Source organism: Trachypithecus francoisi, unplaced genomic scaffold (genome assembly GCF_009764315.1).
Source record: "Trachypithecus francoisi isolate TF-2019V2 unplaced genomic scaffold, Tfra_2.0 Lachesis_group7, whole genome shotgun sequence".
Classification (NCBI taxonomy): Eukaryota; Metazoa; Chordata; class Mammalia; order Primates; family Cercopithecidae; genus Trachypithecus; species Trachypithecus francoisi.
In genome coordinates, this window is record NW_022681472.1 from 78,875,828 (window position 1) to 78,888,514 (window position 12,687).

General features: G+C 44.6%; 1 protein-coding gene across 1 annotated transcript in view; it reads left to right on the top strand.

Moving 5' to 3' along the window:
* Positions 1–1,339: 1,339 nt before the first annotated feature.
* Positions 1,340–12,687, top strand: part of FER1L6 (fer-1 like family member 6) — a 177,417-nt gene continuing 166,069 nt past the window's right edge. Inside the window, 4 exon segments of the mRNA XM_033202929.1 lie at positions 1,340–1,422; positions 8,968–9,085; positions 11,744–11,798; positions 11,896–12,027. Coding sequence (XP_033058820.1) covers positions 1,347–1,422; positions 8,968–9,085; positions 11,744–11,798; positions 11,896–12,027 — 381 coding nt within the window. The 5' untranslated portion in view covers positions 1,340–1,346.

Below are 12,687 nucleotides of genomic sequence, written 5' to 3' on the forward strand. Positions count from 1 at the left end.
ACTCTGAAGGTTAGAGAGACTAAGTGACTTGTTGAAAGTTGCAGAGATAGTGCTGGGATTAGAATCTAGGCAGTCCAACTGTGGAGGCTGATCTTAACCACTGCACTTCACACATCCTAAGTCCTAAACATATAAGCAAAATGGGAGACTGTGATTTTTCCACTGCCTTTCACGTTCCAGGCCCACAGATGTTCACTGAATGGGGTTTGAGCCTTTGCTGCCATCTCCTCCCTTTGCCTCCAAATGTTCACTTCCTTGTTCCTTCCCCTCCTCTCTCCAAGGCTGGCCAGTCTGCCTGCGTCAAGGCCAGGACTTTCCTCCAGCCCAGTTTCATCCATCTGTGTCCCAGAGCCCTGTTCTCAGCAGTTCCCTAGCTTAGAAAGGGCTTCTGTGGGAGGCTGGCAGAGCATTAGGAATGCTCTTAGCTGTCAGAGACCATGGACTGGGGAGCTTCCTGTGATGAGAAGGAGGCTTATAGGCATGGTGGTGGGCCCCTGTAATCCCAGCTACTTGGGAGGCTGAGGAAAGAGGATTGCTTGGACCCAGGAGGTAGAGGTTGCAGTGAGCTGAGATCGCACCACTGTGCTCCAGCCTGGGCAACAGAGCAAGACTCCATCTGGGGGCAGGTGGAGGGTGGGGAGAAGGAGGCTTAGAAATGGCTTCCTGCTCATGGCTAATGATAATAATAGCAGGGGACATTTTGGGCATGTGTCATGTGCCAGCCGAGCTGTGCGCTTGTGGTGGGACCTCAGCAAGTTCCAGGCCTTCTTGACCTTGGTCTCGAGAGCCCAGGTCTGGTGACAGTGTTCACTCTGCTGAAGCGAACAGACAGGCTGCGGCTGCCCAGTGGTTAGACCCTGGACTTTAAAATCAGGCAGGCCTGGGATCCAGTGGTAGCTCTGATGTTCAGAAGTGTGTGACCTTAGAAACATTGCCTGGCCTCTCTGGGCCTTGGCTCCTCATCTGCAAGATGGGCAGGAGAGGTTTGCTGTGGTGATTAAACAATGTGACTGCTTTTTAATGCTTAGCAGAGTGCCTGGTGAGCCAGGAGAAACAGAAGTGTCAACTAGTGCTATTAGTATTCAGTTTGCCTCCCCTACATGCAATTCGAGATGGACCTCATGATTCCAATTCTGGGGGGATTTTTGTGGTTTCTGCAAAAGGAGAGCTCCCTGGAGAGCTTGTTGGGTGCCCCTGACACTTGTCTTTTGCCTCCATCCTGGGAGGATGAGGAGGCTGATGGGCTTCATGAAGCTCGGTGTGTTTATGTGTCTACCTTCTCCTAACACGCCTGAATGACTCAAACTTTTTATTATTGTTTCTCTTTTTCTTCTTTCAGAAAGGGGATGTTTGGGCTAAAGCTGAAGAAGAAGAGAAATAAGGCAGAGAAGGGGTTAATCCTAGCCAACAAGGCTGCGAAAGGTGAGGCTGGGGGTGGGGCACTGACCACTGGGGCCTGAGAGTGTCACAGAGTGGACCCCTGCTTGGCTGAAAATGCATTTCCCTCTCAATGGGAGTGAGGGGGAGTGTGAGTATGCTGCCCCCTGACCCTTTAGGTCTTGCCAGTCCCAGGTGTGGGCCTAAGATAACCCCCAAGGCCCTTGGTCATCTGGGCCAAACAGGTGAGTGGGGATGGAAGGGGTCCCCGTGAGAAAGCAGCAGCAGGGTTCAAACTCTGTTTCTGTTCTTATTTGTCCTGTGACCTAGGACGGGTGGCTCTGAGTCTCAGCTTCTCCTTTGTCTAATGTCATGATGTGGGTTGCTGGGCTGATCTCACACAGCTGTAGGGGAGGATCAAGCAGGATTTTGAAAATAAGAGGATCGCAGCTACCGTGGGGGAGGCTTCACACACATCATCTCATTGAATCCTTCCACCATCTTCCCAGTAGGTATTGTCACCTTGGTTTTACAAATGAGTTTACAGAGATGCAGAGAGAGTAAATAATGTGTGGAAGAGACGCTGCAGAATTTGCAAGGCCCAGTGAAAAATAAAAATGCACAGTGGTTGTCAAGAAGTTATTAAAAGTGTCAAGATGGTGACAGCAGAGCTTAAGCCAAGTGCAATGAGGTTCTTCTGAGCTTGGGGTCCCGTATGGCTGCACAGACCGCATATCCATGAAGCCGGCCGGCCCTGAGCATGGGAGGTACACAGCCAGGAAGCAACAGCGTTGGGATGTAAATCCAGGTTATCTCACTTTCTGCTCTTAGAATGGGCTACTTCCTTCTCCAAAAGGGCAAAGTCTTGAGTTATAGCGTGAACTGCATCAGTAGAGGCCAGGCCCAGCATTGGGTAGATCTTCAGTGTCTATTGAATCAAATTGGATCAATGGTTTCCAAGTGGACAGATGGGGTGGTCCTCTGGAGACTTCTGCTACATAGCCTTGATTAAAAACCAACTCAAGGCTAGTTTTCTAGACCATTCCTAAATCAAAATTGTACCGTGGGTCTCGTTCATCTTCACCCCTCTTGTCTCCTGGGGGGCCTGCTGCACTGCCATCTACTGCAGATGTCCTGTAGCCACATGTTGTAACAACTTCACTCCTTGCCCTCAGGTAGAACCTATCCTTATGGTAGAAAAGTATGGAAACTCATTTACACACAGGTATTGATACTGATTAAGAGCCTTGGATAGAAAATGAGGGACATTGTATTTTCAGTGGGGACAAGGCTTAAAGCTTAGAAGTCCCTGTTGATTCAATGAAACTGTACCAGGGAGTGGGTGGAAAAGACTTTGGGGTTATTCCTGGTGTCTTTGAAACTATAACACTGTGGTAGGCCCTGTGACACAAGGTTGAATAAGGCATAGTCCTTTCCCTCTAGGACCTTATGAAAACTAGTATTTATGACATAGTTAATAGGTCTCTGCTGCTTTTTCTTAACATACATCATTCATGACCCTGAAAAGTAGATTCTGTTGCCCCCATTTTATAACAGAGGTTCAGAGAAGGCGAGTGGTTTGCCCCAAGTCACACAGCTAGTAAGTGGAGAAGCTGGCTCCTGATCCCAGGTGAGTCTTACCTCAGAGCCTGGGTTTCCTACCCCATGGGCGGCCACCAGTTAAGAGCCCTCCCTGAGAAGCTGGCTGATACCTAGGGCAGTTGACCACAGGCATTTCAGAAGAGTTTGCTCCTGTGGCTCATTCTAGAGTCTGCAGCCCACAAAGCAAACAGGGCAGGGAGGAATCCGGCCCCTCCTAGAAAGTAAACAGCATCCATCCTGCTGTCCAGAGGCCAGCCCTGTGGGAGACTGAAGGAACAAAGCCCACAGAACAGAGACTTTGGTCTTGCCTTCTTGACCTGGCCTGGAAAGTTATGGCTCTTTGGGGTGAAATGTTTGGAAACTTTCTAAGTCTCTTGCTTTTTTGTCTGTGTATTTTGAGGCGTCGTAGTTACATCTTAAATTCTTAAAATTATCTTTACCCTACCCTAACCTAGCCATTAGTTACACAACAAATAGTTATTGGGTACCTCTCACAATCATCCATTTGCTCATTTATTCAAAATGTATTAGTGGAATGTCTAAGTGTCAGCCCTGGGCTAAATTCTGGGGATCTAATGGCAAAGACTGGATGGTCCGAGGACAGCTCTGTGCAGGACTTTTCTATTTGCCCCTCTGGATCTATTCTCCACCCTTAGCCAGCTGCTCTGTGTCCTCTATGGGGTCATGGACCAGATCTCTTACCCTCTGCCTTCAGGCTGGCTCTGGCCAATGGGGTGCCCCAGCAGGAGGTGTGGGAGGGAGGAGCATGGGTCAGGCTCCAGGTGACCCTGTCCCTCACCTACAGGAGGGTCACTGCTCCTCACAGGGAGGCTGACCCCACCAGACTTCCTTTCCTTCGGGGTTCCAGTAACTGCTCTCTCTCTGCTAATTTTGTGGGGTGCCTAAGAGTGGCAACAGCTTGGCTGTTGTGAACCCCAGATGATGACAAGACCCTTTGTGGTATTCCTACACAAACATCTTTGTAAAATGTCCTCAAATCATCTTACTCTGATTATACCATCTGTTACCTATTGGGACTATGGCTGAGGTAACTAATGGCTTCGCAAGTTGAGAAAAATCCTATTAAAAAAAAAAAAAAAACCCAAAACAGACAGTGGGCTGCTGGGGAGTCTCTCAGTGCAGTCAGAGAAGAATTCTCCGGGGAGGTAACATTTAAGCTACAACTTCAAGGATGAGAGGGAGCCCACTGGGCGATGGGCAGGGAGGAGAGCAGTGCAGGGGGAGGGATGCCTGTGAAAAATTCCAAGCAGCAGAGAGCTTGTGAGGTTAGATGGAACTGAACAGGGGCCCTTGTGGATAGAGCGCATGAAGTGGGTGAGAGGGCCAGGTGGGCAGAAGCGTGGGCAGAACCAGATGGAGCAGGTCTCTAACTGCAGAGTGTGCATGGACTTCAGATTTATTCTAAGTGCAGTGGAAAGCCATTAAGGGGTTTTAAGAAAAGTGACATGGTCTGGTTTTTATAAGGTCACCCTGGATGCTCCATGGTGAGAGACTGAAGAGAACAAAGTAGTAACTCAGTAAATTAGTGAATAAATGCTGTAGAAGAAGCTTTAGCTGACTGCCTTTCTACCTCGAGGTCTGTCTCACCCTCCAGAATGTACAGAATGTATGCCCCCAGAGGGAGGTGTACGTGATTTGCTAATTCCTGCATCCTCAGCATCTAACCTAGCACCTTTTCTTGCATATATAAGGTGTCTTTGAATGTTCACTGGAAACTTGAAACTTGACAGCAAGGCCCAGCCTGAAGGCCCTTACAGTCAAGGAGGGGAGCAGGTATTTTATCTTGCTGCTTCAAGGAGCACAGCCAGGCACTGGCCTTCCTTCTGGCAGCTCTGGAGTGTTGGGCTTGTCTTTATTTCCTGAGTGAAAGGGTAATAAAAGCAGACTTCCATTCATGCAGAGATCCTCTCTGTAGCTACTGAGCACCTACAAGGCCTGGTCTATGTGCATGAGCTCCCTGGACATGGCTGTGTTTCTTCAGATGCAGTACTGTTGTGTGTGGTTTGCTGTTTAAAATCAGAGAACCAACATGCATCAAAGCTAGAAGGTACCTTAGAAAGTATTAAATGGATGGGTTTGAAAGGTGAGTCCCCTGGATCCCTGGGATTCTGAACCATGGCTTCAGGAGTGTCTGAAGGTGGTGGCTATGGGAGTCTGCAGGAAGCCTCTGTCCGCATTCCACTCCATGGAACATAAAACAGTGTGATATAAACAGGCTTGTGTTATATACTGAAGTTCCATATCAAGTTACATTTATAAAAGGATTCTGTTGCTTTAACAAATTTTAAAACCACTTTTCTTGCCCAATTCTTTTGTTTTATGGGCAAGGAAAAAAAAATGCCAAGAAATTCTGGATGACTTGTTCAAGTCATACAACTGGGAATCCATAGACTTGAATGTCTACCATGGACCCTGTATAAAGCTAGGGGCTTTTATATAGTTTAATTTTCCTAACAAACCTGTGGGGGTAAATGATAACCTTGCCTTGTTTTACAAATGAGGAAAACAGGGCTGAGAGAAGTAACTCCTTCAAATCATAGAACTAGAAAGTGGAAGGACTGGAATTTGAACCCAAATCTTTTGGATTCACGTCTTTGAACCACATCATGCAGAGTCTCTCGGTTTATTAGGAAGGCTCAGCCACTCTCGTTTTTGCTGAAAGTGTGGTTGAGAAGCGGTTCTCAGGCTTTGCTGTACATCTAGGATCACCTGGGGAATTTCAACAATCTCGACATCCAGCAACATTCCAGATGAATTAAATTAGAATCTAGGGTGGAGAGGAAAAGATTCTAAGGAATATGTTTATTATCTGTTCATTTAAGTTTCCTAATGCGTGTGTACTGTTTCATAAGGCTTCCTAGGAAACTGATCCTTCCTAGACTAGTGTGTCACAAGCTACCACCAACTCAGTAACTTAGAAGAAGACAGATGTGTCCTCTCAGTTATGGAGGCCAGATGCTGGAAATCAGTATCACTGGGCCAAAATCCTAGGCCTCACTCCTTCCAGAGAATCTGTTGGTTGCCAATTCTAGCTCCTCATTGTGGCAGCATCTGTCTAATCTCTGCCTCCATGGTCACATTGCCACCTTTTTTTTTTTTTTTCTGTCTATGCAAAAATCTCCCTTAAGGATACATGTGACTGCAATTAGGGTTCACCTGGATCACTTCATCTCAAAACTCTTAATGTAATCACATCAGCAAAGACCTTTTTTCTAAATAAGGTAACATTTACAGGCTTCAGAGATTAGGGCTGGCTATCTTTTCAGAATATCACACATTGCTACTCAAAATTGACCTGCAGATGGCAGGAGTAACCTCGTCTGGTATCTAGCTGTTAGAAATGCAGAATTTATCTGAGCATGTTAGCTCATGCCTGTGATCCCAGCACTTTGGGAGGCTAAGGTGGGAGATTTGCTTGCACCCAGGAGTTTGAGCCAGCCTGTGCAACATAGAGAGACCCGCTCGTCTCTACAAAAAAATGTTAACAAGAAAAAATTTACCGGGTGTGATGGAGTGTGCCTGTAGTCCCAGCTACTCAGGAGGCTGAGGTGGGAGGGTCCTTGAGCCTAAGAATTCAAAACTGCAGTGAGCTGAGATCTTGCCACTGCATTCCAGCTCCAGCCTGGGAGACAGAGTAAGACTCTGTCTCCAAAAAAATTAAAATAGGGCTAGGCACGGTGGCTCACGCCTGTAATCCCAGCACTTTGGGAGGCCGAGGTGGGCGGATCACGAGGTCAGGAGATCGAGACCATCCTGGCTAACACAGTGAAACCCTATCTCTACTAAAAATATAAAACACTAGCTGGGCATGGTGGCGGGCGCCTGTAGTCCCAGCTACTCGGGAGGCTGAGGCAGGAGAATGGCGTGAACCCAGGAGGCGGAGCTTGCAGTGAGTGGAGATCGCGCCACTGCACTCCAGCCTGGGCCACAGAGCGAGACTCCATCTCAAAAAAAAAAAAAAAAATTAAAAGAAACGTAGAATCTTGGGCCACACCCACACCTACTGAATCAGAATCTGCATTTTAGCAGCTTCCTAGATGATGCTCATGCACATCAGATTTTGCTAATGAGGCTCAGAGAATAAATGATGCATCTAAAGTTCCACTGCGGCAAGGTCATGACTTGAAACATGTCTTTTGTTACCTTAAACCATACAATTTATAAATTTAGAAAGTAGACTTTATATTTTTTATGAAGGGGTACAACCTGCCAGGTGCCCATGTTGATGGTCTGGGAAGTATAGCCTCCCACAGAGCGCAGAGACAGACACTTCAAAAAACGGAAGAGTAAGACAGGAATTCAAACTGAAAGGGTTGGTCAGATATAAATATTTACAGGTTACAGGAGGAGCTATGAATATTCATGAAGGTGGTCTTCGTGCATGTGTACTAAACACACGTGCATGTTATATATGACCAATATTTACCTTGGGGTGGAGACTTAATATTTAAATGTATTTGAATTAGGCCCTATATGTAAAAAGATCTTTTTAAGAAACAAAAGCACTCAAGTGTGCAGACTCTTTAAACAGCCAGAACCAGTCTATGGTCTGTGGGTTTTTGTTTTGTTTTGTTCTTCGAGACAGAGTCTCGGAGTCTCCCTCTGTCTCCCTAGGCTGGAGGGCAGTGGTGCAATGTGGGCTCACTGCAACCTCCACCTACCAGGTTCAAGCGATTCTTTTGCCTCAGCCTCCTGAGTAGCTGGGACTACAGGCACACACCACCACACCCAGCTAATTTTTGTATTTTTAGTAGAGATGGGGTTTCACCATGTCGGCCAGGATGGTCTTGATCTCTTGACCTCATGATCTGCCTGCCTCGGCCTCCCAAAGTGCTGGGATTACAGGCGTGAGCCACTGTGCCCGGCCTGTCTGTGATCTTTTTATCAGGAGAAAGTCACTGAAGTCAGTCTCTTGACGGATTAAAGCTGTAGTTATAGCTTGTAGAACAGGGGCTGGGAGTCAGTTATTCAGTGTCTGTCAGTGGTGGGCAAGCAGTAAGTTGTTTATTGCTTATCTTGAGGCTGGTGCTTGTGCAGCTGCTAGAGAAAAAGAAAAACCTGTGGCAGTTAGAGCATAGTTTTTTTCTTTTTTTTTTTTTTAAGTGTAGGAGTGCATGACTTAACCTTTGCCTGTCATGACTTTAGGTCCTGTTTGTAATTTGGTATCTTATTGCCACAAAGAGTCCATTTTGTCAGTCTTATGATCTCTATTTCAACATTAATGCTGGTCAGTTGTGTCTAAACCACAAAAAGGAAGTATAATGAGGTATGCCTGACCTCCTGTCTCATCATTGCCAAAAACTCAGGGTTTTTGTTTTGCGTTTTTTTTCTTTTTCTTTCTTTTTTTTTTTTTTTTGAGATGGAGTTTCGCTCTTTTACCCAGGCTAGAGTGAAGTGGTGTGATCTCAGCTCACTACAACATTCACCCCTCTGGGTTTAAGCGATTCTCCTCCCTTAGCCTCCCAAGTAGCTAGAATTACAGGCATCCGCCACCATGCCTGGCTAATTTTTGTATTTTTAGTAGAGATGGGGTTTCACCATGTTGGCCAGGCTGGTCTTGAACTCTTGTCCTCAGGTGATCTACTTGCCTCAGCTTCCCAAAGTGCTGGGATTACAAGAGTGAGCCATCACACCCGGCCAGAAACTCAGTTTTTGAGTTTTTTCTGGGGTCCCCTTGGGTGGGTGGGGGGGTGGTTTCTTAGGATTTTATTTTTAGTTTACACTTTAGATTCATGATCTGATTTTTCTTTTCACAATCCCAGCCACATAAATCTGTTCTTTTTTGGAAACAGAAGATGCATAAGTTTTAGAAAAATGAAGGATGTATCTGGCATTTCTGCCAAAAAGATGTTAAGTTTTATGCTGGTAGAGTCTGCCTGCTAGTCTCCTTGTACTACTTATGGTAGAGGCTCGATTGCCACCATGTGTCAATTTCACAGGATTTTCTTCCTTTGTTTTCTTTTCCAGATAGTCAAGGTGACACTGAAGCACCACAGGAGGAGCCTTCTCACCAGGAAGGACCAAGAGATTTGGTCCATGATGATGCTTCTATCTTTCCTGTCCCCTCAGCTCTTCCAAAGAGAAGGTACGGTATGGATGCAGGTGATCAACACATATTTGCTGAACATCTCCTATGTGCCAAGCACCTCTGCAGGTGCTAGGAGAAGAGAGGAGAGTAAGACATAGTCACTGTCTACAGGCAGGCAAAGTCTAAGGCAGGAAGACTGTGTCAGCTCAGTTTTCTCTATGGCAGTGCTGGCCATAGAGGGGCTGGCCATAGAAGGCTGATACTGTTCAGCCTTCATCAGGCCAGGATCATGGTTCTACAAGCTTCTGGTCTTAAATCTCCTGAGTGAAGTTGCTCGTGTCGCTCACAGTTCAGGAATGACGCCAGGAGCTGTATCTTACCTGCTCTCTGATTCATCAAGGTGCTCATTATCTTAGCTTCTTGTCTGTCTCAAATCGGAAGGTGGTTTTTATGCTATCCAACAAAAAGTCAAAACAAGCTGGCCTTCTGCATGCATTTTGCTGTATCAGTTAGCAATGATGTGTAACAAATAGCCCCTAGATCTATGGCTTAATATAATAAGCATTTATTATTGCTAATGAATTAGTTAGATAGTTTTGCTGATCCCAGATAGTTACAGATGCATCACTCATGTTTATGCAGTCATTTGGCAGCTCTGCTGACTAGTTTAGGAGTTGGCTGATGGTAGCCTGGCCTAGTACTGCTTCAGCTGAGACCGGCTGTCCTCTGCATGATACCAGATCCTCCATCAGGCTGGTCTGAACTTGTTCCAATGCTAGCAATGGCAGGGTTCTAAGAGAGTGGAAATACAGAAGGTCTCTTGAGGTATAGGCTTGGAACTGGCAAAAGTCATTTCTGCTGCCTTCTGTTGACCAACACAACTTACTAGCCCAGCCCACATAAGAGTAGGAAGAGACTAAAAGTTACAGGGCAACAAGTTTGGATACAGAGAAGCCAGTGACTGGGGCTAACAATGCTTTCAGTCTGCCATATTTGTTTATGTCAGTATCTTACTTGTGATAATTCCTCATGCCCTTCCCTTTCTTTACCACTCAAAGTTGTTACTATCAATAAAGCAAATTAGTGCTTCCCCATGTGGCTGATCCTGAGTTGTTGTTTCTGGGTTGTGACAGGATGGCACAGTGCATATGTATGGGTTAGAGGGCAGTGGGAATTAGAGAAGGTGATAACTCAGAAGTTGACACCCAAAAGAAGACATGAAATGTGTACACACCTACTCACTGCAATCTCCTTCCTTCCTTTGCTGCACCCTGACAGCCACCACCCTTCTACCATAGTCTGTGAATAGGGATTTCAATCATTTTTTAATACTCAAGACATTTCTTCCCATTCAGTTCACCAGGGTGATAGTATTGAGTGGAGGAAGGCAGGAGAAAGAGAAATAAGGAATAACAGCCTTTTTCTTTTTCCTTGGTCAGAACATTCTCCAGCAATTGAAATTCTATCCACCCACCAATGCTCAATTCAAATCCAGCCTCTGCAGTGAAATCTTTGTTGTGTACCCTGGTCCTCAAGAATTTTTTCTCAACAGCTCTTCTGTCATATTTTCTTTACCCTATGACACATTTTACACTTGCCTACTAGTTCTTTTTTAATATACTTCTGTCTTCTCTCCCGTGGATGATAGATTGTTACTTCTCAAGGACCAGGAAGATGGCTTATTCATTTTCGTTTTTCCCCTGACTCTAGCACTGGACTTTCACATAATAAATAATCAGTACAAATTTGCCACCTTATTGATGAACCAATTTAAATGATATTTACCCTTTCTTACATGCATTGTCTCCTTGAGTCCTCAGAGTAACCCTGTGTGGTAAGAATTCTTATTTTTACTTTCAGTTGCAGAAATTAAAACTAAAGTTCAAAATTGGGGAGAACAAATATTCTAACTCAGATCAGTCTGACTCCAATGCCCTGAGATTTTTACTAACTTAATCTGTTCTCTATTGAACTCAATTATAATCAGCAGAAATGGGATGAAATCAAATGCAACACGGTATTGTTAGTAACCAAGGGGATAAAATGCAACAGGAACTCAAGCTCAGTTCATTCCCCACTGATTTCAGCTTCTATGACAACAGGAATTCTTCATCTCTTTCTGTTGTTATCCATCTCTAAATGCCCAGGTGTTGCATATCTGTTTTCAATTACTTGTGACAGTCCAGATAAATGAAATCCCCTGGAATGTGAAAGCTCATGGAGATGGTATCTTTAGTTATTCCTTTCAATTTTTTCCTTTACCAATTCTTTCAAAAGCAATTATGATTATATCTATTAGACATGGCAGAGTGGTCTGTGTATGGAATCAAGCAGGAGACTGGAAGTTCCTTATTTAGACCCAGCTCTGCCACTGATTTGCTGAGGCATCTCAGTTTCTCATTTAAAATTTTTTAAAAATACTGATAATCATATAAAAAGGACTGACATTTATTCTTGCCAGGTACTGGGTTAAACCTTTATATGCATTATGTTATTTAATTCTAGCAATCATCTCAGAAATGCTATTATAAGCCCCATTTTTAGGATGAAAAAACTCAGAGGTCAAGTCATTTGTCCGCTTATCTCCCACAGAGCTGTAGAGAGAATATGTAATAATATTAAATGAAAGGACTTAGAAATACTTGGGAGAATATTATCATGACATATGGATATTCTTCCTTGATGAAAAAAATATATTAAACTTTCTTTTAATAGATCAAAACTGTTGACTAAGATCCATGATGGAGAGGTCAGATCCCAAAATTATCAAGTAAGTGACTGGCTCTTCCTGCCCAGCCTCCCCCAGTGCTTCCTGTGTGCATGGATGGCAATGTCTGGAATGGTGTCCACACTGCTTTGTGTTGTAGATTGCCATAACCATCACCGAGGCTCGCCAGCTGGTGGGTGAGAACATTGACCCAGTTGTGACCATTGAGATTGGGGATGAGAAGAAGCAAAGCACAGTGAAGGAAGGAACCAACAGCCCATTTTATAATGAAGTAAGTCATGGAGGTCCCCATAGCCTTTGCACTAAGATTCTCTTCACCACCATTCTGCAGGATCCTTCAGTCAAACAGAAGAGCTGTGCCCCTCCTGCCTCCTTCCCAGGCCCCCAGTTAAGCCCATGGCAAACTCACTGATTCTCCTTACAAACACAGCGCCCTAAAGCTTTTCATGAAAAGGTCATGGAAAGGAGAGGCAAGGAATTCCTCCTGATTTTAAATTCATTGCTATGTTTTCAACACACGTTTTCTTATCAGCTCATTTTCATCCATTATAAGCCCTGGGTTTATAGCCAATAAATTGATTGAATATGAGTTAGGGAGAAGATACACATTCTTTTTCCTGGCAGATACATTGGAAACTTAATTATTGTTTTTGAAACAGGCATACTGCTTTGGAAAGTAAAAGTTACATTTTTCTAAGCTGTGTAGAAATTGTAAAGGAAAATCTCAGGTTTCTAAATATCATACATGCTAAATTCTCCTTTTAAAATAAAAATATTACGTGGTGAAAAAAATATGGTAAAAGAGACAAAAAGTATAACATGATATAGAGTAATGTGTTTCCCTCTGATCTTTGATCCTCAATCCCCTAGTCCTCTCCCTGGAAGCATTCATTCTCACTAGGAATTTGTGTATCCTTCCAGAGATACTTCA